The 27,452-nt window shown below is 44.8% G+C and overlaps 1 protein-coding gene across 2 annotated transcripts; it reads right to left on the reverse strand.

The window, feature by feature from the left end:
* Nucleotides 1-8,350: 8,350 nt before the first annotated feature.
* Nucleotides 8,351-22,747, reverse strand: Fbxo43 (F-box protein 43). Of its 2 annotated transcripts, none has more exons than XM_028767972.1 (5): nt 22,532-22,747; nt 19,414-20,917; nt 14,845-14,947; nt 8,917-9,117; nt 8,351-8,844 (listed from the first exon to the last, which is right to left on the reverse strand). In XM_028767972.1, the coding sequence occupies exons 2-5, from the start codon at nt 20,847-20,849 to the stop codon at nt 8,596-8,598; spliced, it is 1,989 nt and encodes a 662-aa protein (XP_028623805.1). In that variant the 5' UTR covers nt 20,850-20,917; nt 22,532-22,747; the 3' UTR covers nt 8,351-8,595. The 2 variants fall into 2 exon arrangements, with proteins under 2 accessions (XP_028623805.1, XP_028623797.1); XM_028767964.1 differs by having other exon boundaries at nt 8,411-8,844; nt 19,414-20,860; nt 22,532-22,619.
* Nucleotides 22,748-27,452: the final 4,705 nt, after the last annotated feature.

Genomic DNA, 27,452 nt, shown 5'->3' on the forward strand with positions numbered 1-27,452 from the left:
AGGCCCTGAATGAGAACTTGAATAGGACAGCATTGTTCTGGGTTTATTGTTTAGAAAACAGATATAGAGAGGGTTTTTTTTTTTAAAAAAAAAAAGTTGCACAGACAGCTATTAATACATTTTTAACATTCCAAAGCCTTTGCCTTTAGATGGGGTGCTGGCTAGTTTTATGTCAACTTGACACAAGCTGAAAGCATTAGAAAGGAGACAGCCTCAATTGAGAAAATGCCTTCAGAGCATCAGACTGCAGGCAAGCCTGTAGGGCATTTTCTTAATTACCGATTGATGTGGAAGGGCCTAGCCCATTGTGGGTGGGGCCACCCCTGGGCTGGTGGTCCTGGGTTGTATGAGAAAACAGGCTGAACAAGCCAGTAAGCAGCAAACTCTATGGCCCGCATCAGCTCCTCCTCCAGGGCCCTGTCCTGACTGCCCAATGATAAGAGATGCTGAAGTGTGAGCCAAATAAACCCCTCCCCACCTTGCTGGTCATGGTGTTTCATCAGAGCAGTTGTAAACTCGACTAGGACAGAGGACACTATTCTATGCCCTTTTTCCAAAAAAATCTCCCAAGGTTAAAAACAACTTTGGGATCACAAAGACAGTAACTTGAACTCAAAGGCCTAGACTGTAAACTTCAAATTTTTTGGAGTTTTTTTGTAACTTTAATGATACATAAGTCATATGCCATCCGGTCAGACTCATGTCAAGTGTAGAATGCACTGGTTTTTAGTATTTCAGAAATGTACAATCAGCACAGTTAGGACATTTCCAATATCTCAAGGAAATGGCACAATGTTTAAAGTATGTCTCCATACTTTTTTATGAATAAGCAGTATTCTGTTATATGGTTACAGCATTTTCAACCTATTCATTAATCAATGGACATTTGGCTTTCCAGGTGTAACCATTAAGAGCGACTAGTGCCATGATTGTTTGTGTACATGGCTGTGTGCTGATGTTTTCATTTCTCTTAACAGAAGTGGTGTGTCAACTGGCAACTCTATGCTGAAATGTTTTAAGGAATAACGGACCGTCTCCCAAATTGTCTATACCAGTTTAATACTAGGCCAACACTTCTCACTTGAATTTTTTAGAAGTATTGTCTGACATTTTCATTATAATGGACTTCTTGGGTGCTACCTCTCTGTGGTCTTTAGGTTTATCTCCTCGGCGACTAGGCTTTCTTGACTTTCAGAGACAGCGTACCCCTCCTAATGCCCTAGTTCTAACTCAGAACTCTTCAGTGGCTGTGCTCCCTAAACCAGCCCCGAGGGTGTGCACTGCAGGCTAGTTAACCCACACTTTTCTTCCTGAGCCACAGCCTCTGCAGAGACCAAGATGGAGTCCTTTCTCTGACTGTCCCTACAGTGTTCCTCTCCCTTGCCTGCCTTAGAGTTCCCGAAACCCACAGGCAGTGAGGGCGGACTCCCAGACCACAGCTCTGAGCAGGCTTTGTTCTGGTTTGATTGTCTTATTGCTACACCATGACACTATAGTCGGGAATTAGAGTGACCAGCTAATCCACTGGAGTGTTTCCTGAGATACTGCACAGCCCCTCCGAGGCAAATGCTGCATGACGCCATCGCCACCCTGCCTGCCGAGCATTTCCGTGCTTCCCTCGATCAACATTGTCTTTTTTTCCCTGTTGTTAAATTATATACCTTATCTATACATAATCTATATTGGAAAACAATTCCCCACACCTGTATGACATTTAGTAGGAAAATGATGCTTTTGTTTCTGTTTTTCATACTTCCCAAATTAACAGTTCATAATTTTTGGAAGAACATAATTAGTTTAATATATTCATTAGGTAATTTCTTAGCTTATCCAAGTTAACTACCATCTGGGCCTGCTGGTTTAGATTTGCTCTAATTGTTCATAGATTCCACTCCATTGCTTTGTTTCTGGTGTGTGCTGATGAGGTAATTCCATTTCGTTTTTAACCCTTTCCTAGTCAAAGTTTGAAAATGCTAATTTATGGATGTTGTGATTTTTACAGGTAAAGAATACTTTCTTCTGGGACTACAGAGATGGCTCAGCAGTTAACAGGACTTGCAGCTCTTTCAGGGGACCTGGGTTTGATTCCCAACACACACATGATAGCTCACAACCATCTGTTACTCTAGTCCTAGAGAATCCAATGAATTCTTCTGGCTTCCGTGGGCACAGGGCATGCACATGGTGCACAGACATACGTGCAGGCAAACACTTACACACATGAGATATTTTAAAGGACACTTCTTTATTTTTCTCTCTTCTCTCTGTCCCTCTTGTGTTTCTTCTTCCCAAACTCACTTTCCTTTTTGAAAATTAATTTAAGCTCTTAGTGATAATTTTATGTGTAGCATGTTTTGCCTACATATGTGTCTGAGTACCACATGTGTGCCTTGGTACCCATAGAAGCCAGAAGGCAGCATCGGATATCGTGGAACTGGAATAACAGACTGTTGTCAGCCACCACATAGATGCTGGGAATTTAACTCAGGTCCTCTGAGAGAGCAGTCAGTGCTCTTAACCCTTGAGCCATCTCTCTGGTACTCTTAGAAGATTATTCTGAACTAACTTGGCATCTCTGATACCTCTAACAGATAAACTATGATATAGTCAATAAAAAGGTACTAAACAAGTCTTTTTAAGATTATGAGTTTTGCCGGGCAGTGGTGGCGCACGCCTTTAATCCCAGCACTTGGGAGGGAGAGGCAGGCGGATTTCTGAGCTCGAGGCCAGCCTGGTCTACAGAGTGAGTTCCAGGACAGCCAGGGCTATACAGAGAAATCCTGTCTCGAAAAACCAAAAAAAAAAAAAGATTATGAGTATTTGCATACATGTATGTATGTATGTGCACCATATGCGTGCCTGATACCCACAGAGGCAAGAAGAGGGCATGAGACCCCTGGAATTAGAGTTACAGCTACCATGTGGGGTCTAGGAAGCAAACCTGGGTCCTACTCAAGAAAAGCAAGTGCTCTTAACTCCTGAGTAATCTCTTCAGCTCCTCAGTCCTATTTAATGAAGAAACTGATATTATATTATTTGAAGTTATAAAAGAATATTGTTTGTTAAAGGATCTCAAAATTCAATGCCCTAAGTACCTATCAGTTGTTGGGGGCAGGAAGGAAGCCCATTGGCTTGAATTTCTTATTTACTAGAAGCAAAAACAACAGGAAGTGGCTCTCTAATAAGGCAGAGAGCAACACAGTCACTCAGGGGTCCCTGATACAGCATGGATCTCTCACTTCAGTTCCAGGGGATCTTCTGGCTTCTATGGGTACCAGGCACACATGTGGTACTCAGACACACATGCAGGCCGGCACCAAGCCAAGACCAGTGTCTCACAGCCAACAGCCAGCAACTCAACTCCAGCTCTAAGTTCATCAATGAGGGTGGAATATCTCCTTCACCTCATCTAGATATTTCTTTTCTGGAAAAAAAAAATGACTGATAGACCTGGTTGTTCCTGACACAGGCATCTAGTTCACTGCCTAGCCAAGTTAAAACGAGCTAGCAGCTGGGCATACTGGCACATGCTTTTAACCCCAGCAACTGAGAGGCAGAGAGGCAAGTGGACCTCTGAATTGGAGGTCAGTCTGGTCTACATGGAGAATTCTAAGTCAGCAAAGGCTATGTGGTAAGACCCTGTCAAAACAAAAAACAAAAACCCAACAATAAAGATATGTAACAAGTTTCACTGTGTCCTCGGTGTCCCTGTCTCTCGATCCCTCCGTCCTTCAGCCCTCATTTACACATCTATATAAGATTACAGGAACACACATGGAGAAGTGGGGGAGGGGAGAAAACACAACGCTGCCCCTAGAATAGTTATCCTCCCAGGAAATAATTAAAGAGCACTTATCCTTGACCACAGTGAGACTCTCAGGAAGGAGACAGCTTCTTATACTTCCCTCACAGCCAAGGGGGAAGACCACGGGAACCATGTTAGGGTCCTCTGACACAGGTGACCCCTTCTCCCTGCCTCAGCTGGCTCTGTGTTCCTAACCTCACCAAAGATGAGGTACCTTGGAAGGAAAGGGTCTGCCAAACATGGGGCGTTCCTTCAGACTGAGGACTGGGAGCACAGTGGGGTGGAGGACTCTGCCGTGTTGAGAGAACAGAAAAGCTCTGGTATATCCAGAGACCACAACACAAAGGAGACAGCCCCTCCGGGGTCCACCAGCAAGGGGCTCTACAAAAGATTACACACTTGCAAGCCAACCAAAATATTTTAATTACCAACTCAAAGTAACTTACCAAATTTATTCTACACTTTTTAAGAAATGAAGTACAGAAACACTCCCCCTATCTGAAAATATCATAGGATACATCAAATTTATAAAGGCTATATTTACTTACAGAAGACCTTTAACACCATAAATAAGCCTTTGGTGCCCCCTAGTGGAATATCTTAGTATTCTCTTAAAAATTCACTGCTCTGTATTTAATAGTTGATCTTATTCTTTGTGAATGTCACGTCATGCACCCCAATCCCACTCATCTCTCTGTCCCTTCATATCTGCCCTCTGCCCTCGCAACCTCTCCTTGCAAAGGAAAATGAAATTAGAATTGAAAACGTCTTGTGGAAGCTGTAGGGTGTCAGAGCTGCCAATGTTCATTGCAGTATTTATACTGGATCTCCATAGGGACTCCTCTCCAATATCTTCTTGTCCTGTGTCAGGGAGATCCTGCAGCTCTGGATCTGCACGGCAGGGCTTTCACACACTCCAGCAGATCATAATAGGGAAGATTAGTTAGGGTGGGCCAACTCAAAGCCCTGGATCTGGGCCTGAAAGGTAGCTGAGTTAGCCAGTCCATCAGTTGTCCTGCACCTACACCACCGGGGGAGATCTCCCGCACTGCCCTGGCTAGCTCACCAGTGCTGCAGCCAGCAGATGGCAGGGTCAGCTCTCCTGCTCTCCTGCTCCCCCGTGCTGCCCAGGCAAGGCACAGGGCTCTCTCTCTTCCAAGTGCTCCTGTGGATGAGCAGCAAGGCCAGCTCGCCTGCCTGCCCCAGGTGACTAGGGGAAAGGCATCTTGGCCTTTCCACTTCATGGCAGACACAGGGTGGGACCAGCTCTCTCTTACTCATGCCCTTGGGGCTGCCCAGGGATGGGGCCCTATAAATAACTTTATTAGCTTGCAATTCAAATCTTAATACATCTGCATAAAATCTAATGCTTTTAAAAGTTACAATTAACTTTGTGCCCATAGGAAAGCTAGTATAAAGTGGTCATCTTGCTTTTATTATTTCTTTATGTTTGTCACACCTTTCCACCATTTTTCCAAGCTCGAGGAGATAAGAATCAGTTCAATGGAACATTCTTGCCATCAGCTGTCGTGGCTGTCAAAGGGACTGACGGAGGAGGTTGCGGAGAAGAGTAAATAATTCTCACACAGTCATTGAAAGGTGATGCTTCACCATGTTTCCTCGGAACCAGTTCTCCTTCATTTCTTTGTGTTTTAAAGTGAAGCAGAATGAGAATCAGCCAAGCCCTCGTTCCTTTCTCCTGGACGCTCTGTGGGAACATGGAGGGGCTCGCCGAGACTGCTTGGTTAGTCTTTCTCACTGCTTTCCCTCCTCACCCACCTACCCACAAGTGGGAACAAATGCTAAACAGACGCTAACCCAAGCACAGAGGCTAGTGCTTGCTGCTCTCTCAGTGTGCCGGTGCGGCCTGGGACTATCATGATCACATAGGGGATTTTGTTTGTTTCTCTTGCTTTGGGTTGTGTTGGGGAGGGGGGGGACTGTTGTCTTGGTTTCATTTTTGAAAACCTGGTCAGCTGTACAGATGGTGGACTCCTGAGCCTGTCGCCTCCACCTCTCATACTCAGGGATCACAGGAGATCACTGCCTTACCTGGCTTTCAGCTTTCCTTTACACTTCCCAACGATAGAGTTGTTTAAGCCACACAGGAACTGAGGAATTACTCAAGTAGAATTATTTGTAATTATATTCTTTTCCCCTAGCAAGCCTAGAAAAAATTTTAAATAGCAAAACTTCCTTCCATTTAAGGTGTAATGACACATGTATTAAGTTATCAGAGTTGTGCAAAGACCTTGTCATTCACTGACAATAGAGTCTCCTAGAATGCCCATCTTATCCTGCCTGTGTGCCCTCACAGAAAGTAATCGCCTGACCTCCAGTTTCCTGGAGGGTATGTCCCTCCAAGGCTGGAGAGATGACTGCTCAGTAGTTAAGAGCATTGGCTGCTCGTGCAGAGGGCCAGGGCTCTGTTTCCATTGCCCATATGTTGGCTCACAACTGTCTACAACACCAGCTCCATAGACTTGATGCCTTTTGACTTCTGCAGGTTTCTGCTCTCACACACAGCATGTATACATGTACACACGCACACACAAATATGTCAAAAATAGGTTTTAAGATGTTAAGATCCAAAAAAAATCACAGTGAGGAATAAGCAGGGTGGTTTGTGGGTGGGGCTTAGAGTAAAGCCTTGCTAGCTCATTGTGTGCAGTTTGCGCTTTCATGGCCAGTGGACATCTCTGTGAGCAGGTTGACTCTACGGGTTTCCTTCAGCATCAAGGTTCTGAGCTACGCCCTCACTAATATTCACTCGATTCACTTTCTACAAGTGAGTAGCAGCACAACTTGCTGAATGTCTGGAGTTTCTGAGCCAGAATCTTTTAAACTCCCTTCATTGAGGGACAAAGGAAACAGTCAGCATGTGACTTGTTTAAAGCCACAGGTAATAAGTGGTTCAAGAGAGGAAATAAGTCAGAGATGATGTCATAGGACCGAAGCAAACGTCCTAAAACTACACTCAAGAGCCTCTGAGATGCAGGGAACAGTAAAGACGGAAGTAAACATTAGTAAATTTGTGTGTGGAAAGATGTCTCAGAAAATTAAATAGACACCAAGATGGGTGTGGTAGCCTGTAATCCCAGCACTCAGAAGGCCGAGGCAGGAGGACAGCTTTGAGTTCAAGGCCAGGGTAACTATTAGTGACTTCCTTGCCAGCCTGAACTTCAAAGTAAGAGTCTATCAAAAGAAAAAAGAAAGAAGAAAAGGAAAAAAAAAAGGGACATTTAACTTAGTAATAAAATATGTAAATTTTTTTGATTTTTCAAGACAGGGTTTCTCTGTATAGCTCTGGCTGTCCTGGAACTCACTCTGTAGACCAGGCTGGCCTCGAACTCAGAAATCCGCCTGTCTCTGCCTCCCAAGTGCTGGGATTAAAGGCATAAGCCACCACTGCCCAGCAATTATTAGTTTTAATTTGAATCATTTTCTTAAAAAAATGTGTTCAGCGCTATACTGAAATATGTGTGTATAGTATAAACACACATATTGTTCATACAGCAATCACCTACACACACAAAATGTAAGTCTGTTATCAGTTTCCCTCTTATGGGTCTGGAGAGATGGCTCAGTGGTTAAGAGTACTGGCTGCTCTTTTGAAAAACCCAGGTTCAATTCCCAGCACCCATATGGCAGCTCACAACTTTCTGTAACTCCAGCTCCAGGGGATCTAATAACTTCACATATATGCAGACAAAACATCAGTGCACATAAGATAAAAATAAATAAAAGTTTCCTTCTTGTGGCCTGATGTAGTGGTCCAGGACTCTAATCCCAGCTCAGGAGGCAGGTGGATCTCTGTGTGTTCAAGGCCAACCTGCTCTACATAGTGACGTCAGGAGACCTAGAGCTACATAGTAAGACCCTGTCTTCAGAACAAAACAATAGTATCAACAATGATAAAACAAAACAAACAAAAGCAAAAATAAAAACAAAAAGTCCTCTCTTACATGTTTTTCAGCAATAAAATTTAAAGCTTTTTGGTTTTTTTGCCACTGATCTATAAACAGAGTGCACTCATTCCCAAATCTCTCTTGGAAAAAGGCACATTACAAACACATACAAATTATAATGTCCATTATTAATAACTTCATACATTTTTCCATTCAAAACCCATCATTCTGCCCAGCCCAAGTCTTTCAAAGTATCAGAATCTTTCACTATAATTCCATATTCTTTAAGTATTTAATTAGAAATGAGAGACTTGGGAGTGTGTTAAATAAATTCCCATTATAAGTAACTACACAGTACTCATAACTGACATTTATTAGCATTATATAAATTTTGCTAAAATATCAAGAGAAAGGTTGAAATTATAGATTACATTTGATGGAACTTCTAAAAACATTTTATTTATATTTAATTTCAACCATCAACTCATTTTCCAAACCTGAAAATTCACTGGCCTCAAGTTCAAATTTTTTCAAATTATTTGGAAATTATTTTTTAAATAATTGAAGAAAATTTCAACACATAGTTATGAAATGCACAAATTTAAAAGGTTACATGGAACAATAAAAGACACATATATTAAAAATCCTGAAAAGTCTTTATTTAAAACATCAAAATATTTAAAATGGAGATATGACATAGTAAAATAAAATTCTTTCAAAACTCATCACTTTAAAGAAAATATACAGTGGTGTACATTATAACATATACAAAGTAGGAAATAAATCACCGTCTGTCATCACTAGGAAGATTTACATGTGTTCAAAACAGTCATAATTTTAAGTCAGAACATGGGTCAGCGCGGGAGTGGTTTCTTACTCTCTTCAGAGGCGTTTTAAGTTCCGCTTGCTTTGGGCACTTCCTGGAAGAATGTCTTTGCTACCTCTCGCCTTTGCTGGCCCTCTTGTACAGTCTTCAGACCCATGATAAGCACACAGACATAATACACAAAAGTCAAAGCCGCAGGCCAGGCGGCTGCATAGCCCCCTTTTCTTATGCGGTTGGTACTTAGCTGGGGATTGGCACCTCGGGCAAGGCTTTAAGGCTTCATCAGAAAACAGTGTCCTGGCAACCTGCAGGGGAAGCGTGCACACTCAGTCTTCCAAGGACGACGTTTTAAATTCTAAATACTTCTAATAACTTACCTTCACATACTGTTCCTGCTTACTCCTTAGGTGGGTGAGGGAAGAGCTTGCTACAGGTGTCAGAACATCCCCCCAAGGGGACAGAGTTGGAACCTGTTCGTTCTGACCACTGGGTGCCTGTGCCTGCACTGATCTTAAGGCCAAGCGACTCAGAAGGCGGAGCCGAGTGGCAGCATCCTGGACACGTAACACAGCGGCCCCCTGTGGTAAAGAAAGGAGAAACGCCGCAAAATCACAAACTATCCCGGCCAGCACAGCTTTCTGTCCGGCCCGGATGTAATGTTTAGGAATGGTTTATACCATCAGACCTTTCCCTGCGTCATTTCTCTTTTTTGGGGGGATGGGTTGTGGTGGGGGTGGGATCAGGCAAGGAATCTTTTCTCACCTAACTTTTAAGTCAACGAAACCAAGTTTGGAGATGGGGAGGTGGTTCTGAGGGTAGCCTGGTGTGCTACATGAGACGTGGACTCAGGAAAATCTCCTGCAAGTCTGTAGCACTGAAGCGTAATATAAGAGAGAGCCTGCACCAACAAGATGGAAGGCAAGAATCAACTCCCCAAAGCTGCCCTGGCCTCCACATTCGGACTCCGCCATGGTGATTGTGCACACTTGCGCGCTTTTTCTCCCTCTCCCCTACCCCTCTCCCTCCCTCTCTCGAAAAGCAATACATCATTTTGGGTTTCTGTTGATATGATCAATTACTTTTCCATTTATTTATTATTTGGCAAACTTCTCTAAGGAATCAGATAGTATAAAACAGCGTACATGTCACACTGCAGGCCATGTGGCCACAGCTGCTAAGCGCTGGGTTCATTCAGCAGCGCAGACAGCGGAACTACCAAAGACGGGAGCTATTCCACTAAAACTTAGAGAAACACAGGTGACAGAAAGGACTTGCCCTACAAACCGCAGTTGGAGATCCATTTTAAAGCCAAGACTAAAGGGGTGGGTGGGTGGATCTTTCCAAATCTTGCCGTGGATTTCTTCACACGTTCTTACCTTAACCATGTGCTGGACGAGCAATGGGCTGCTGAGGTCATATAACCCAGTGTCTTTAGCTGTTTTTTTTTTTTAATACCTGGTTCTGATTCACTTTACAGTTGTTTTAAGCAGCCTTGATATTTTTAAAGGAACAAAAAGCATCTCCCATCTGAACTAGATTCCCACATTCTTCAAATGTTCAGTCAAGAAGTGTGTTAACTGCCTTGTACATTTTAAAAGTACACAATGTCCTTTTGTCAATTACACCTCAATAAAATTAGAAAAGATAATTAGAAAAGCATTTTCAATAAGTAATCTGTATAGCCTTGAGCTTGGTTAAGCAACCTATTGGGGAATGTTCTCTAAAGCACAGGCATGATGAATCAGCTATCAAGATGTCCACACTGGATGGGTCTCTTCACCATTCGACTATAATTGTTGTCTTGGCAGTCTCCTGAGCTGTAATTGCCCCTAACAGGAAAAACCTCAAACATGAGAAATTATAGTCGACTAAGTATAGGCAATGCAGTTAGTGGGTCATAAGAACTGAAGCAGGTGACAGCTTGAAAATGCAGGCAACAAACCACTGTTGGCCTTCAGAGTTAGAATTTACACACAGCTGGACATACTGAACTCATTGGAGGACTGTCTTTTATATGATATTTCTATCGTTTGCAGCCTAGGCTGCAGTGCCCAATCAAGAGCTCACTGAAAGAACACCTGCTGGACTCTGGTGCACTTGATGGGTACAGCACGCATGCGCCAAACCAGTCAAGGTGTCAGCCGTGGCTTTGATAAGACATTCCTTATTTTTTCTGGGTTTTGTTTTGCATGTCTAAGAGACAGAGCAGTTGACAAAGGCACATGCCCGTGCCTGCTAGCAGGCTTCAAGCACGGTTCTGGCACTGTGCAGCACTAGCTGGCCTCACTCCTGCTGTGTAGATCAGGCTGCCCTCGAGCCCACAGAGACCCACTTACCTCTGCCACCTGGTCCTGGATTAGTATGAAAACTTGTCTGTGACCACAGAGCCATCTAAGAGTTGTTCATCCACAGTGTGTGACAACAGTGGACACTAAGTGACGACACTCAAAGGGAAAGCAGTATCTCAGCTCAGGTGTGCGCTGCCACTGCTCTAAAGATGGAGGACAGATGGAGACAGCACTCAGCTCTGACTGAGTGCACTGGCCTGTGCTCTCTGAGTCTTACACTTAGTACCTTTCTGTGGCACTCTACAGTCTGAGGAAAACCATCAAACGACTTTGTTTTGAAATGTGTCTGTGGGGATTGGGCGAGACAGACAGACACATGAGACACACCGTGGGGCAGCAACAGAGCCAGCAATGAATAATTCTGGGAGAAAGTTACAAGGAAAACATGTCCAGTGGTGTGCTGAGTGTGGCGGTGTGTGTAGCATCAACATGAGAGGGGCAGAAGCAGGAGGATCGAGGGGTTCAAGGCCAGCCTGAGTGACATGACACTCTGTCTAGGGAGACGGCTCAGCCAGTAAGGGGCTTGTGCAAGGCCAGTCTGAGTAACATGACACTCTGTCTGGGGAGATGGCTCAGCCAGTAAAAGGCTTGTGTAAGCACTAGGTTCTGAGTCTGGATCCCCAGTACTCACATAAAAGCTAGCCAAGTGACCAGGCCTGTAACTGCAGCCCTGGCAGGCAGACACAAGCAGCTCACTGGAGCTCACGGACCAGCACACCTCAGGCAAGCTGCTGAGGTCCAGGTTCAGTAAGGAATCCTGTATCACAAAGGTAAGGTAGAGAACAATAGAGGAAGGTACCTGACGTTGACCTCTGATCTCCACATGTGCAGGTCATGTACACACATGTGCACAAGCGTGTACACACATATACACACACACACCATGGCATGCTGGCACACACTCATAGCATTCAAGAGCATTCAAGAGGCAGAGAGGCAGGAGGACTGCCATGAGCTTAAACTTGGCCTTGTGTATATACACAGTTCCATGCCTCCACTGTAAGACCCTGTCCCAAACCAAAACACAAAAGTTTAACAATAGTGCACATATAGTCATAAAACAGGAGAAACCAGTCTGAGAAGGGCAGCAGGGCGTGGTGCTAGTGTGGAGAGGCTAGAAAAGTAACAGAATCCCTTCCACGTAAAGCAAATATTGACTGGGCATAGTGGCGCATGCCTTTAATCCCAGCACTTGGGAGGCAGAGGCAGCTGGATCTCTGAGTTAGAGGCCAGCCTGGTCTACAAAACCAGTTCCAGGACAGATAGGGCTACAGAGAGAAACTGTGTCAAAACATAAATAACAAATGTCAGTCAAGCACATTATCTACAAACTTAAGAAACAGAAATAGAGACCAGAAGCCTGCTGTGGCGGCTCATATCTGTAATCCTAAGACTCAGAAGGTGAGGCAGGAGGACTACCACTAGCATGAGGACATCCTGGGCTACACAGTGAGCTCCAAGAGAGCCTAGAATATACAGTCAGACCCTGTCTAAAGAAGTAAAATGACAGGGCAGGAGGAGCTTGGCATACTCTGTTATAAACCGTATAACCCAATCTTCTAAAGTTTGTAGTATTTTGAAGGAGCTTTAAAACCAAACTAAAATAAGGGGAAAATGTATAAGGAAGCCAGATTGAAAAGCAGGATCAATACAGCTTCCGTAGTCCCAGTGCTTGGGAGGCAGAGACAGCTCAGTGCCAACCTGAGCTCCATAATGAGGCTTAGTGAAGACTTGGGGAGGGCACATGCGTCATCTTCTTACTGACTTATGTACTGTGTGAGGTCACACATGTACCACTTCATGCATGTGAAGTCAGAAGACAACTTCAAAGAGTTCAAGCTCAGGCATCAGGCTTGTCAGCAAGGCCTTTACCCACTGAACCATCCTACCTGCCTCCAAGGTGGCTGCTGTTGAAGGTTTCTTCTCCCTCTCCTCCTCCTCCTCTTCCTCCTCTTCCTCTTCCTCTTCTTCCTCCTCCTCTCCCTCCTCCTCTTCCTCCTTCCCTTCTTCCTCCTCCTCCTCTTCCTCCTCTTCCTTCTTCTTACTCATCTTCTTCATCTCCTCATCCCCTTCGATTTTTCTTCTCCATCTTTGTTTTTTGATTGGTTGGTTTGGTTTTTCAATACGGGGTTTCTCTGTGTAACAGCCCTGGGTGTCTGCTCTGTAGAGCAGGCTGGCCTTAAACTCACAGAGATCTGCCTGCCTCTGCCTCCTGAGTGCTGAGATTAAAGACCTGTGCTGCCATCAGCCAACCAGTTTTCTTTTTTAAGTGATAGTAAGGATATGAGGATCAGACATTTTATCTGGAATTACCAGGTGAGTTGCCAACACAACCAAGATTTTTCCTTAGAGAAGTCAAGCAGAAAAATGGATTATGAAGTTTACAATTTAAATATTAATAGATACTGGTTTGAAATTTTTGTTTTGCTTTGTTTGAGACAGGGTCTCACTGTGTAGTCTTGGCTGTAAAGAACAAACTGATCATAAACATGGAGATCCTCCTGCCTCTGCCTTCCAAGTGCATGCCACCAACACCTGGCTGTTTCAAACTAGTTTTAAAGTTTGTCCCTCATATATAGGGCAACCCTCTTAAAAACACTATATGGGGCCTGATGAGACGGCTCAGTGAGGTAAGGTGCTTACCAGCAAGCCTGGCAACCAGAGTTTGAACTCTTGTCTTCTGACCTCCCCAGGACTCACAAGGGGGAAGGAAAGAACCAATTCTTGTGATTTGATGTCCATATGTATGCTGTGACACAGGAAAACATGCATACACGTGCACACACACATGTGCTCATACACATGTGCATTCACCCACACATACACACATGGAATTGTGAAGTTACCAGCAGCCACGCACTGAGAACAAGCCACGTTGCAACCACACTGAGAAGAAGCCTCACAGTAACACAGTAAGACTTCTCCTTACTATCTCAGTGAAAAGAGAAACACACAAATTATGTTTAGATGGTCTCATGTGTTTATGTCATGTTCCATCTCAATTACTAGTCAAATTAGAAATTTAGGGCCAATAAGAGGGCTCAGTAGGGAAGGGTGCGTGCCACCAAGCCTGAAGACCTGAGTTCAATCACCAGAGCCCACACAGTAGAAGAAATCAGACTTCCACAAGCTGTCCTCTCATGTGCACACATGCAGTATGAACACACACACACACACACACACACACACACACACACAAATATTTTTTTTTAAAAAAATAGGAATGTACTTAAGTATTTTTTAACTAGAAAAAAGTAATGCAGAAAATGCTGAGTTGTGTTGATGCCCACGTTGAGTCTGTCACCAAATATCGCTGCTGCCATCGTCCATTTCACACAGAGCTGCATGTCTGTGAAAAACTTGTGAGTTTCTGTAAGAGTCCCTCATCAGGTCAAAGGAGGACAAGTTATGACACTCCTCAATCTGCCCAGAGCGCCCCCTGCAGGCCTCAGCAGACACTGTTTCACTGCCTCGCTGACCTCGACCCATCTCAGCAGCGGCTTCTTTTGGTTCCCAAGTATTTGCTCAATGGTCCTTTTAAATGAACGTGCGCGTCCCTGAGCACACCTATGCTGTAGTCACCGGTCCAGCTCTATCACCTCAGCAAGGATCCAAGCAGAAGGCATCATGACAGAAATGTCTAGCCTTGTAATCTGAGCAACTGCGCAACGCTGATGTGCAACGTGCACTTACAAGACTGGATTTTAAAGATGCTACCCGTGTATCTAACTAGGAAGAGGCTCTAGCAAGCCATTGGCGTTCTGATGTGTCAGCAAGCCACTGTGTGAGCAGCCTGACCGTCTGCTAAACTTTATGGGGGGATAGCTTAGAAAAACTAGCATGTACAAGGGAATGTTTGCTAAATGGAAACTATTAAAAGACAAAAAGCGGCACCCGGTGCTCAGTGACAGAGTCACTAGATACAAACCCATTCCTGAGAAGCACTGTCCACATTACCTGAGCATTTGCTTTCAGCTGTATGATATAAAATTTCCTCCTCCTGTTTGCCTTTTTATCCTGAGCCACAATGTCACTCCAGTTTCTGCTGACGTTCCAGGCACTACAACAAACAGGTCACTCTGTTATTGTATGTTCTACAAAAAGTTAAAACTTTTCTTATAAGGAACCAATAATAAAAATGATCTTAAAGATTTGGACAGTAAACTTAAGCTTTAAATTACATAATAGTATGATTTAATCAGCTCATTGCTCCATCCTAATTCACCATATGAAAGATTCCTATTAAATTACTAAACACATAGGGGCATTATCTTGTTAGATCACTATTTCATATGTGTTCATTTAATTAAAAAATATTTCCCTGGTGTGTGTTGGGAGGAGGGGAAGGCACACGCATGCTATGGTTCTCAAGTGGAGGTCAGAGGATAACTTGTGAGATCTAGTTCTCCTCTCCACCGTGTAGGTCCCAGGGATTGAGCTTGGCAGGATTGGTGGCAAGTGCTTAGACCTGCTGAGCCATGCGGGCAACCCTGTAAGTGCTCACTTAAGGCCAACGGGAGCCGTGGGTGGTGTTTATACCTATAACCCGAGCACTCGGGAAGATGGGGCAGAAGGGCTCCATGACTTCAAGGCCAGCCTGGGCCATATATTGAGTTCAGGGCTATGCTGGGATACACTAAGATCTTGTCACAAAAATTATAGAAACAGCAAAAACTAATAAAGCAAACAGGAACCAGTGGGTCTTGCGATGTTTGCTTGTAAATCCAGAACACAACATGCAGCAAATGATTACCATCTTTCATTTGAGTAATTAATTTCTCCTATTCTTCTATCTAGCAAATTTCTGTCACGTTTGGCCAAATAAACATAGCAATAACCCTAGTAATAACTAAAAATACTAAGTGCCAAATCATAGATGCAGTTGTGCATAGCGCCCTATTAACGAAATGGGGGTCTATTTCCTTAGTCAGATGCCTTATCCATCAGGCAATGTGGTCGCACACGTCTATTTCCAATCCTAAGGGAGATCCTACTGACAATGGCATCCCTATGCTATTCACAAAGCCTGTGGTAGAGAAGCAGCTGGAGCACAGCTTCAGCCCAAGACTCTCAATTTCTCAACAGCTTCAACTACTTAATGAAACTGAACTGATAATCTGGTCTTCAGTGTCTTAACTTAGCAAATCACTTAATCACAGGATCAAACAAAGAGGGCAGTCACCATAGCCAGTGCAGGTGCCATCACCTCTTGAAGTCAGTCTATGTCCTTTACATCACTCAAGAGGTGGGCAGAAGTCACCCATTAAAAGGGAAGCCAGAGCCAGAGGGTTGGCTCAGTGGATAAACTCAGTGCCAACCTGAAAACCTGAGGTGGGTCACACACAAAGGTGGAAGTACAGAACTGACTTCACAAAGTCATCCTTTGACCTCCACATGTCACGGCATACACACACACACGCACACACATACACACCCTCCATAACTATCTCAACTGATCTTCATCCCTCGTGTTACCAAGAAGCATGCCATCAAGATTATAAACACATAACAGTCCAGAGGTCAGGCAGAGATCACTGAAGTATGACCAGTACTAACGGCTCACATAAGCAACCACCCCAAATTGTCTGCCAACATTCTGCCTCTGATACTGAAATACTCCAATGTAGTGAGAATTTTTGAAACTTGGTCTGTTTAAAAACACAGAAATAATATAAGAATGTTTTCATTTTAATCCAGATGTAGGGATATGGGCTGCTTTAGGCTTTCTGCAGCAGCTCACTAGGATTTGCTCCATGATTTAGCAGAGGTGTGATTTTGCCAGCTGCAGATAGTTTCTGAGTTTCTACGACTGTGTGATGTTTGGACTTGTGGGAAGTTTTCAGAGGGTATATAAATGCTAGAGTCATGATACGTGGGGTGGGTAGGTGTTGTTCAGGGGGGTTGGTTGCAGCTTGTTAGTAGTCGTGCTCAAAGAAGAAACAAGAAGAAATTAGATTCAAGGATCTCTCTCTCTCTCTCTCTCTCTCTCTCTCTCTCCCTCTCCCTCTCCCTCTCCCTCTCCCTCTCCCTCTCTCCCTCTCTGTCTCTCCCTCTCTCCGTCTCTCCGTCTCTCCGTCTCTCTCTCCCTCTCCCTTTCCCTCTCTCCCTCTCCCTCTCCCCCCTCTCTCTGTTTCTCTCTCTCTCTCCCTCTCCCTCTCTCTCTGTGTCTCTGTCTCTCTCTCTCTCTCCCTCTCTCTCTCTCTGTCTGTCTCTCTTTCCCTCTCTCCCTCTCCCTCTTCCCCCCCTCTGTTTCTCTCTCTCTCCCTCTCCCTCTCTCTCTCTCTCTGTGTCTCTGTCTCTCTCTCTCTCTCTCTCTGTTTCTCTGTCTCTCTCTCTCTCTCTCCCCCCCCCCTTCTTTCTCTCCTATCTGGTGATGCGGCTGAAGCTATGGGAAAGGGGAAAGGGGTGGGAAGAGAAGAACCCACAAAGCAGCAAGGGTCAGCTCCACCCAACATATAAACAACATACCTGTACTCACCCATGGGTTGTTTTTGACAACTTAGTATTTGAACACCTTTGAAAGGCAAATAGTTGCACACACATGTGCACACACACACGAGCACGGTATCCACTGGTGTTATAGCAATATGTGCTTTACCAAGTATATGCTGAAAAGTGGCAGAACCTTAAAAGGTTTTAGGAAGCTGTTGGATGGAAGGCCAGAGAGCCCAGTGGAGTGGGTAGACCTCCGTCTGGTCCTGGGCTGCTGGGACGTGACTAATTTATCTAGGGATGTTTCTCCATCTGCAAACTACACAGATACACAAGATACCTCAGAAGACTTCCATCTGCAAATGCTACAATTTTCTACAATAGTCTAGAATGTGTGGGGAAAATGTGAAGACAGGCTTTGAGAGCAGTGTCCATAAAAACAGTAAGGACATAATCGACATCTGACATCTTCCCCATCAGGATAGACACAAGATGGCAAGGTGGCTCATCAAGATAAGAAGCTTGCCGCCAAACCCAAAGACTCAAGTCCTGGTAGGAAAGACCTGATGTGTGTAAGTCCTCTGACCTCCACATGTGCCACAACATGCATGCACACACCTGCTCTAGTTAAAATGTGTTTAAAAGAGGCTCACTGACTGCTGCATGGCCTCCCCTCGCAGCCACCTGTCCCATTTGGCTCCTGTTCTCCTGGGCACAATTTCAGGTCCTGCTTGAGATAACCCTGCAGCCCTCCCCACATGCCCGCATGCAGTCTGGTGTGTGAGTCTTTGTCACCTGAATCTGCAATCTCCATTCCCAAACCTCTGCTTCTCTCTGTAATCAACAGCAGCACAGAATCATACATATATCTGTGAACACACGTTCTTCAGTTTCTAATCCCTAAAAGCAACTATCTTTCTCTGCTGTAACAACCAAGATGAAACAAGGTGTATGTGCATAGCCCCTGAAGACCAATTCTTTCTCTTTTTGTTTGTTTGTTTCTTTTGTTTTGTTTTTTTCGAGACAGGGTTTCTCTGTGTAGCCTTGGCTGTCCTGGAACTCACTCTGTAGACCAGGCTGGCCTCGAACTCAGAAATCCACCTGCCTCCCAAGTGCTGGGATTAAAGGCGTGTGCCACCACTGCCCGGCTGAAGACCAATTCTTAAATGAAAGCTAGCTATTTTTCTAAGACTCTAGAAATTGGACTAAATAACGATATCCACTATTTGTGGTATTTTCTCAGTTACCATAATTGTTGCTCTTACTTCTGATCAAGTATCATGACTTTAAAACAACTTGCATCTGACAACAGGATGTGAACTTTTAAATAAAACATTTAAAAATCTGTGGAATAAATTGGGCATGGTAGCACACACCTTGAAATCCTAGAACCTGAAAGACTGAAAATCAATTCAAGCTCATCCTCGACTATATAGTGAGTAAAAGGCTAGCCTGGGATACATAAGAGCCTGTGTCTGCCTATATGTCTGTCTGTCCACTCCCCCTGACACACTCACACGGTAGTGGGAACTGGAAAAGTGCTGGCTGTGTGAGCAGGAAGACCTGAGTTTGGATTATTATTACCCACATAAAAGGCTCAGCACTCACTTGTAATCCCAGTGTGGGGCTCGGAGGTAGGGGGATGTCTGGCCTTGTCTCAGAAAGATAGATGGAGAGCAATTAAAAAGACACGCATGCACACACACACACACACGCACGCACGCACGCACGCACGCAAACACAAAACCATCACCCCCTACAACAACAACAACAAGAACAACACAATTTTGAAATAAAGCTTGGCATTTTGATTTTTTTCTCCTGACCTTGAATCTGAGCAATACTTCTACCTCAGCTTTTCAAGTACCTGAGATTTATAGGCTGTCCCGTCAGGGATCACAGGCTGTCCCATCAGGTTCATCTTTCATTTTTGCTTTTAAACTGAAGGAATGACTTAGCAATCTCTACTAGGGAGGTATAGTAGATTTAAACTTCCTCTCATATAGTGTAAGACAACCAAAGACAGAAATACAACAAAACACCAATTTAAAAAATGGTAAATGTTTTCTTTCATGGGCCACTTTTATTTCTTACCTGTATAAACTCTCTGCAGTCAAGGAATCTAAAACCATAGCTAGGATATGCTTCAAATTTCTATATTGTAATTCTGTCAGGATATCCAGCTGTTCTATGCCCATCTTCTTGCCAATCAGTCCTGCGAGAACTCGCTGCAGTCTGGCAATTTTTCCCTCATCCCTTTCCTCGAAGAATTCTGGGTCATCTTCCTGCTGAGACCGTTTCCGTTTGGTTTTCATAAGCTCACGTGCCAACTGCAGGGCTGGAGTATTTGATAAGTCCTTAAAGCTTAAAGCCACATCCCCGCTCTTCTCCACAGAGCCTTGCTGACTCTCCAAGACACCCGAAGCAGTGTTCGCTCTTGTTTCAGAGTTGGGATGGACCGTCTGCATTTCATCTTCTGTCTCTGACTGGGAGCCTTGCTCCTGGAGAGTGGACAGTCTTCTCAACCTCCCAAGATGCTTTGGCTTTTTTACCAGCTCTCCAACTTTGGGAGTGCCCCTATGTTTTTGAAGCAGTTCTTGAAAAGAGCCCTCTTGGTCAGAGAGGAAATCTTCTGACTTGTCCCAGCTAAGAGAGCAAAAGCCACTGTCTTCAGGTGTTGAAAGACTGTCTCTCACTTCTGCTGAAGAATCAAGGGTTTGGCTTCCATTAAATTTGATTTTTCCTATAAGACTACTTACTGGGGTTACGGATGTGGTCACATCTGCTCCATAGGTTGTTTGGCTACCAGAGGAGCCCAGAAGTTCAGGACATGTATTCTCATCACTAACACTTAAACTGCTGTCACTAAAGTGTGTGATAGAATCTTTAAAATCATTGCCTTCAATTGGAGACAGACATTCCACTTCAAATAAGCCACAGTCGTCTTTGGACTCATCAATGGTGGAAGTCTTGTGCTGAGAAAAATGTAACTTTAAGTTCTGACTGCTGGAAATTGCATCCTCTGTTTTTATCGTGCTGATAACTAACGGTTTAAAGTTGTCTTCCTTTGGGAAACCTGAAGTGCTACCAGGCAAATGTTTTTCTAGGCTAAGACTCTGGCTTATATTACTTTCTAGAGAACTGCTCTGTGAGTCAGAATCCCCCTTCAGAAGAGTTAAAGACAAGTCTAGCCGCCTGCGTAATGTGCATTTTTTCCTTCTGAGTTTAGGAGTCTCACAAAGTTCTGGGCTGTTATCCTTCTCCTTCCTTAGGGACACAGAGTTCTTTCTTTGACTGGGAGATACTGCAGGATTGGGAGAACCTAGACCTGGAGTTTCAGGATGCTCACAGGTTAGCACTGGGTCTTTTTCTTTCTTATTATGGCTGCACGACTCTGACAGTTCGTGATGGCCCCTCTGTTTAAAGGAGGCTCTGGAACAAAAGTCTATGCGACTGGGACACTGGACAGTGACAGCAGAGGAGTCCATGTCGCTTCCTGCTCTGTGGCTGGCTGAGTGTCTTTGGGACATCTTCAAGCTCTCTGTTTTTACAAAGTAGACACAAGTTTACTCTTCCTTTGTGATGTGCAGCCAAGCAGCTTATAACAAAATATATAATTTGTGTTAAATATTGTTAATAGGAAATTATATGAGTTTTTCAAGTTACTTAAAAACAAATCTTCATTACAAACTGTCCTATATTTCCTACTTAAAACACCACCTTGCTATAAACCATATTATATTCTAATTACTTGACAGCCATAGGCAAAGCACCATGCATAAATATTTTTCTTGAACTATTCCTAACAAAAACATAACAGCCTTGTTTTCAGATTATTTTGTTACTGTATGATTTTAACTAGTGAGGGTACATCCGGCTGTAACATTCTGATGTCTCTGTGCTCAGGTTATTTCCTTTCAAAGCTCAGTAGGTGAGGCTGGAGCTATGGCTCAGAGGTTAGGAGCTTCTGTACTGCTCTCACCAGACACCCAGGCTCGGTTCCAAGCTCACAGCTGCCTGCACCTCCAGGCTCCACCTGCCCTCTTGTATGGGCATCTGCATGTTCACCGTGCCTTTCTGTATGTCTCTATGAGCATGCATGTCTCTGTGGACACTGTACTCATGCCACAGAAATACATAATTAAAAACAAATCAAAAATACTATGTTTTTTCTTTTTGTTTTTTAACAATTATTTACGAGTGTGTGACACACACACAAACATGCCATAGCACACTGTGGGAGTTAAAGGACAGCTTGTGGGGGTCAGTTCTCTCTTTAGACCATGTGGATTTGGTTATCTATGATACGTAAGGTAAATATGAGTAAAAAAGCATATTACAAAACCCCTGCTATGATAAACACAAGATCAGAGGCTCGCTGTTATAACTCAAGGAGATTTTTAAACCTCCTCAGCTTTGAGCAGTTTTGACTTCTGATCCCCTGTGATTATTGCTAACTTCTGCACATGTCTGAGAGGACAAGACGAATAAACATCACTTTCTACAAACTGCACTATACTTTTTTTTTTTTTTTGGTTTCTCGAGACAGGGTTTCTCTGTATAGCCCTGGCTGTCCTGGAACTCACTCTGTAGACCAGGCTGGCCTCGAACTCAGAAATCTGCCTGCCTCTGCCTCCCAAGTGCTGGGATTAAAGGCGTGTGCCACCACTGCCTGTAAACTGCACTATACTTTAAAGCCACTGTTGTCTTCCAAATATTAAGTTACAACGTTTCCTCTCATAAATCACTTTCTCCTGAAAAAATATTCAATCAATTTGCGAAAGTTGGAGCGAGTGCTTATATTGTATTTTGTCTTTGTATTGTAGTCCATGTGGCCAGTGGCCTTCTACAAGTGACCTGTTCTGCCACTTCACCACTAGGTGCCTCACCAGCATAGGATTTGGGAAATGAAGCTAAAAACCGTTGGGAATAAAGTGGGAGCCCAGATATACGCTCCCTCTTCGGGGAAAACTCAGCTCTGTCTGCTGCCGTCATCCTCATCTCGCCTGGGCCCCAAAATGTCTGCTTCAATCTTTAAAAATTATTCATGCAACCACAGGCTGATGAATCAAACAAACCTTTTGATGGAAAAAAAAAAGGGGGGGTCCTGATAAATCGCTCAGAACTCCTATCTACAAAGACTTACGCCCAATATAAGTCAGAGAACTGCTCGGTTAAACCGGATGCCCTCATTAAAGGGGGGATATCTTACCACCAGTCAACCTTGACTTCTTAAGACAAGTCAAAGTAAGGTAGGCTTCCAAATAACCAAGGCTGTCATCATTGCCTTTAAAGTTCATGCCGAGGCACCACCACTTAAGAGAAAAACCTCCACAATTAACGGAGCCCCCAGCAGCGCCCCGACGGCTACTGGAGCGGCCGCGCCGTGCTGGGAAGGTCAAGTCGCTCGGAATCTCTCCGCCCCGCGGCCGCCGCACTCCCCGGCCTCTCTCCAGCTCCAGTGGGGGAACCTCCCGATTAGAGACCGGAGCCGCCCCGGAGCTGCCGCGCCGTCTGCTGCGGGCGGGACTAACGGTCATCACCCGGACGAGCGGGCGGGCGTGCGGGCGGGAGGAGGGCGAGGCGGCTGCGGGCGGGCGCACCTGGGTCGCACCGCCCACCTGAGCCCGGAGCCTCCTGAGAGCCCGCCCCACCACCCTCCCCCGTCCGTGGACACCGCCTTCCCCGCCGCCGGTCCGAGCCGCTCGCCCTGCCTGCCAGCCCTCATCCCTTCGCAGCCCCTCCCTACATCACTGCAGGCTGGGGGACGCATCGGTTAGAAAACCTGCAGTGCCAGGCATCCTCACTCGAAGCGTTTCGCCCTATGTTCAGTGTCAAAACATCCTACCAACCGCTTTGGATGGTAAAGGCGTACTCACAGCGTAAGAACTGAGAGGTACGTTGACTCCCTTACTCTTTGATTTGGGGGTAAGACGCAATAGTCTCAGGGAGTCCAGGCTGGCCTCCAATTTGAACTCGTGATCCTGCTGCCTTCATCTTCCAAGTGCTAGGATTATCGGTGTGCCGCAGCAAGATAACGATAAGGTGTGCATAAACCCAGCAAGATTATCTCTCTAACACACACACAAGCACACGCGCACACAATTTTGTTTTGTCTTTGTGTTTAAGACCTTGTTACAGGAAGTCCAGGCTGGACTTGAACTCCTGATCCTCCTCATTCCATCTTCCAAGTTCTGGCGTGTGCCACCACACCTGGCTAATGATTTTTAAAAGTAGTTTATATTTTTGCCCTTGTTTCTACAGTGAACAATATATAGATTTTGTGAATAGGAAAAAAAAAAGTTGTGAGCCACACCCCCATAGTCTGCAGTCTGGAGGCAGAGGATTCCTAGAGAGACTAGCCCTGTCTACATACCAAGTTTCAGGTCAGCCTGGGCTACATAGCCACTGTCTTGAAAAAAACCAGCTAAACAAAAGTTATGAATAAATGAGTGACTGTGTTTATTGTTGTCAGACATTTCTTTTTAGGGATCAGAAACATCCAAGAGCCTTCCATAACAAATACATTTAACGTTTTGATTTTCATTCAGTGTTCCCTGAATGCATAATGTAGGTCAGACACAGACCTGACCCCTGTCGCCTGTCTAGCTGGTCTTCTCTGAGCAGGGGCTCCTTTCTTCCTGGGACCACTGCACAAGACCTTCCACCTAGGCATTTTTCATAGTTTATCTTCCTGAGGTTAACATGGTTCTCAATTAGAACCTCAGCTGCCACCTTTAAGCCAGCAACAACCACTACTCCCCTCTTCTCTGAGGATGCTCCTTAGGCATTGAAAAACAGGTTTAAAATATCCAAACTCAAATATTAAGCTCAAACTACATGCTAACTCAAAGATGAACAGTGTACTGTTTCTTAATGAGGTTTGTCTGTAAACAGGTGAGAGTGCCTTCACTTGCTAGGGCACTGGGCAGGTGTTAACCATTAAAGCACAGTTAGAATTTGATGGCTCAGCTGGTAAGAGTACTTGCTACTCTTTCAAAGGACCCAAGTTTGTTTCCCAGGACCCTTACCACACTGCCAACAACCGCCCAGAACTGCAGCTTCAGGATCTGACACCCTTTTCTGACCTCCACAGGTACCTGTACACACGTGGCATATACTCACAAAGCTACACATTTTAACATGTTTAAAAGCACTGTGTTTGTGTAAGCACTGACTGTGAGCACTCCTTGTGTTCATTTTCCTGTAGATAAAGATGCCTAAGGAGACAGTTTGATTCCCTAGTTAGAAGCTACTGCACTCTCCCTTGCTGCCCTAATTAGCTGTCGTGTTCACATCTGTGCCAACTTCTACACAAGCCCCTCAGCAAAGTGTCTTGTCCAGTACTATTTCTAGTTTTTTTTGGGGGGGGGCACTGTTTTGCTATCCCAAGCTTTAGTGAACTCTCAGTGACCCTCAAACCACTTATGTTTAAGCCAGAGGAGTAGCACTTCCCCCAGTGACCTAGCAGAGACTCATTTGACTGGGTCTAAAAGCACAATACTGTGTTGGCAGTACATACCCCTCCTCTGGCTATATGAGCAGGCTATTTGATTTATTTGGTGAGTTGCCTAGGAAACACTCGGCTGTGATGCTCCCCTACACTTGCAATGGGCATAGCCCCAACAAAAGTCCTCTTGCCTGCTTCTAATTTTTATTCATTTATTATTTTTATTTTTTTATATTTTGTGTGTGTATGTGTGTGTGTCTGTGAACACACATGTGTGTGCATAGAACAGTCATAGTAAAACCCAACAGTGTCTGTTCTCTTTTGATTGTGTGGGTCTCAGGGACTAAAGGTGTGTTAGGCCCGATGATAAGCACCTGCGCCTACTGAGCCATCCCACCCGTCCCTTGCCTGCTTTGAGTAATGCAGCTGCCAGGAGGAAAGTAGCATGAAAGTAGGAAGAAGCAGCAGGCGGAGACAGCCGAGCAGCATGGCAAGGTGGCTGGCTGCTTGGCAGCTAGAGAAGGGTCAGCTGGGCACCCGAGCACATGGGTGGGAGGAAGACAGGGTGAGCAGAGGCTGGACCAATACAGGAAGGCTGTGCTGGCGCCTGAGGAGTTCTACAGAGCTGTCAGGACTTTAGGGCAAGGGTCTCAGATACATGAATCCTGAGAATTGTTAACACTGGACACCTGTCCGGGGCTAAGGAGTCTAGACTTCCACATCCTAGGCTCAAGCTGAATATTGACGGCCCGGAACCCTTGGCTGCTTAAGAGCCACAGAACAAAGGGCCATAGAGCCTGCAGAGCTAACACTAGATGGTGCCACTTACTGTTCTTCCTGGCCTGCCACTGATGCTCAAATCTGCTGAGAAAGAAAAGTGACAAAGGCCAGCCCATGACAAGCTGGTCCTGTCTTTGCTGCTTACAGTTTCTATCCAGGTAGAGCAAGAAGAAACCCGCCATTCAACTGGTAACCCTGGTATAGGACAGGGCAATACTGTAATGGAGTAACAACAGTGGCCCAAAGAAACATCTAACCCACTAGAGGAGAAATACAGTGCTTACTTGTAAGCATCACAAGGTAAGGTGGATTTTGATGGGTGCGTAGCAATTAAAGGGCAGACAACAGGGAATCCTGAACTAAACATGCAGGGACAGGAAATATTAGGCACATTAGAAAAGTTGTCAATCACCGGGCGGTGGTGGTGCACGCCTTTAATCCCAGCACTTGGGAGGCAGAGGCAGGCTGATTTCTGAGTTCGAGGCCAGCCTGGTCTACAGAGTGAGTTCCAGGACAGCCAGGGCTACACAAAGAAACCCTGTCTCAAAAAAAACAAACAAACAGAGAGAGAGAGAGAGAGAGAGAGAGAGAGAGAGAGAGAGAGAGAGAGAGAGGAAGAAAGAAAGAGAAAGAAAGAAAGAAAGAAAGAAAGAAAGAAAGAAAGAAAAGAAAAGAAAAGTTGTCAATCACTTGTTACAGATGTTGTTTCCTACTTCCTTCCTCTGGGGCTCTCAAGAATCTGACAAGTGACGCTGATGGCATGTCACAGGGTGAGTATGACAAACTGTCGACGAAGTTACGCTCCTGGATACCTGGCCTGCAGAGGATGAGATCCCGTTCAACTACAGCCACATCAGCAAGTGACAGGGGCAACAGAACAGATAAACAGAGCAGCTCAGGGATGCTGGACCACAAGGCCACGTGAAGTCCCTGGAATGAGCTGAAAGACACTTTCAAGGAAAAGGCCATGAGCAACAGCATCAGTAAAGTCACGGCTAAAGAAAAGACATATAATATAAAAGATGGTGTTTTATTGCCAGCCACGCATAATGCCTTGTTTTTTTCTGATACTGTTTTTTTTCTGATACTAAAGGAAATGATTACTGATCCTCCTTTAGTAGAATTTATCTAAATCAATCAAAGGCAGATTTATTACTTAAAAAGTAATCTTTATCCAGGAGTAGTGGTACACACCTTTATTTATATTTATTTATTTATTTATTTATTTTGGTTTTTTCGAGACAAGGTTTCTCTGTGTAGCCCTGGCTATCCTGGAACTCACTCTGTAGACCAGGCTGGCCTCGAATTCAGAAATCCACCTGCCTCTGCCTCCCAAGTGCTGGGATTAAAGGCATGTGCCACCACCGCCCGGCAGGTACACACCTTTAATCTGGGTCTTTGGGAGGCAGAGGCAAACACAGATCTCTTGTGAATTTGAGGCCAGCCTGATCTACACAATGAGTTCCAGGGCAGCCATATCTATAGACTCAGAGTTCGTATAGATGATGATGATGCATCACCTGGAAACCAGGGCATTGGGTGAAAGAAGCTCTTAAGAGACAGATTAGCCTCAAGGGTTGTGGATGAATGAATGTTAAGACTGAGTTTTATCCCATGGACAGTGTAGAACGTCTCAGAGAAAAGGATGTATAGAATGGAAAGAAGTAAGGGTGGTGGCATGGAGACCAGCAGAGAGCCACTGTGCTACTCTGCAGCAGAGAGAGAGCCACTGTGTTTCTCTGCAGTAGAGATGGGGGGGGGGGGGCTGTGTTACTCTGGAAGATAGCTAGGGGGTAGTGAACAACCTGGACCAACATGCTCAATCAGCAGGTTCAACAGCATGGATGTGGTGGGAGGGGTAACAGAACTGTGGAGGAAATATGGTATTCATGTAAAGTTAAGG

The sequence above is a fragment of the Grammomys surdaster genome, unplaced genomic scaffold (assembly GCF_004785775.1).
Source record: "Grammomys surdaster isolate TR1022 unplaced genomic scaffold, NIH_TR_1.0 63, whole genome shotgun sequence".
Lineage (NCBI taxonomy): Eukaryota > Metazoa > Chordata > Mammalia > Rodentia > Muridae > Grammomys > Grammomys surdaster.

Coding starts and splice junctions, on each gene's coding strand:
- Fbxo43 (XM_028767964.1), bottom strand. CDS start 22,619: ATGAACTTTAAAGGCAATGATGACAGCCTTGGTTATTTGGAAGCCTAC. Junction 20,861..22,531: donor GAAGTCAAGGTTGACTGGTG/GTAAGATATCCC, acceptor TTGTAAAAACAG/AGAGCTTGAAGATGTCCCAA. Junction 9,118..14,844: donor AGCTGAAAGCAAATGCTCAG/GTAATGTGGACA, acceptor TCTTTACCACAG/GGGGCCGCTGTGTTACGTGT.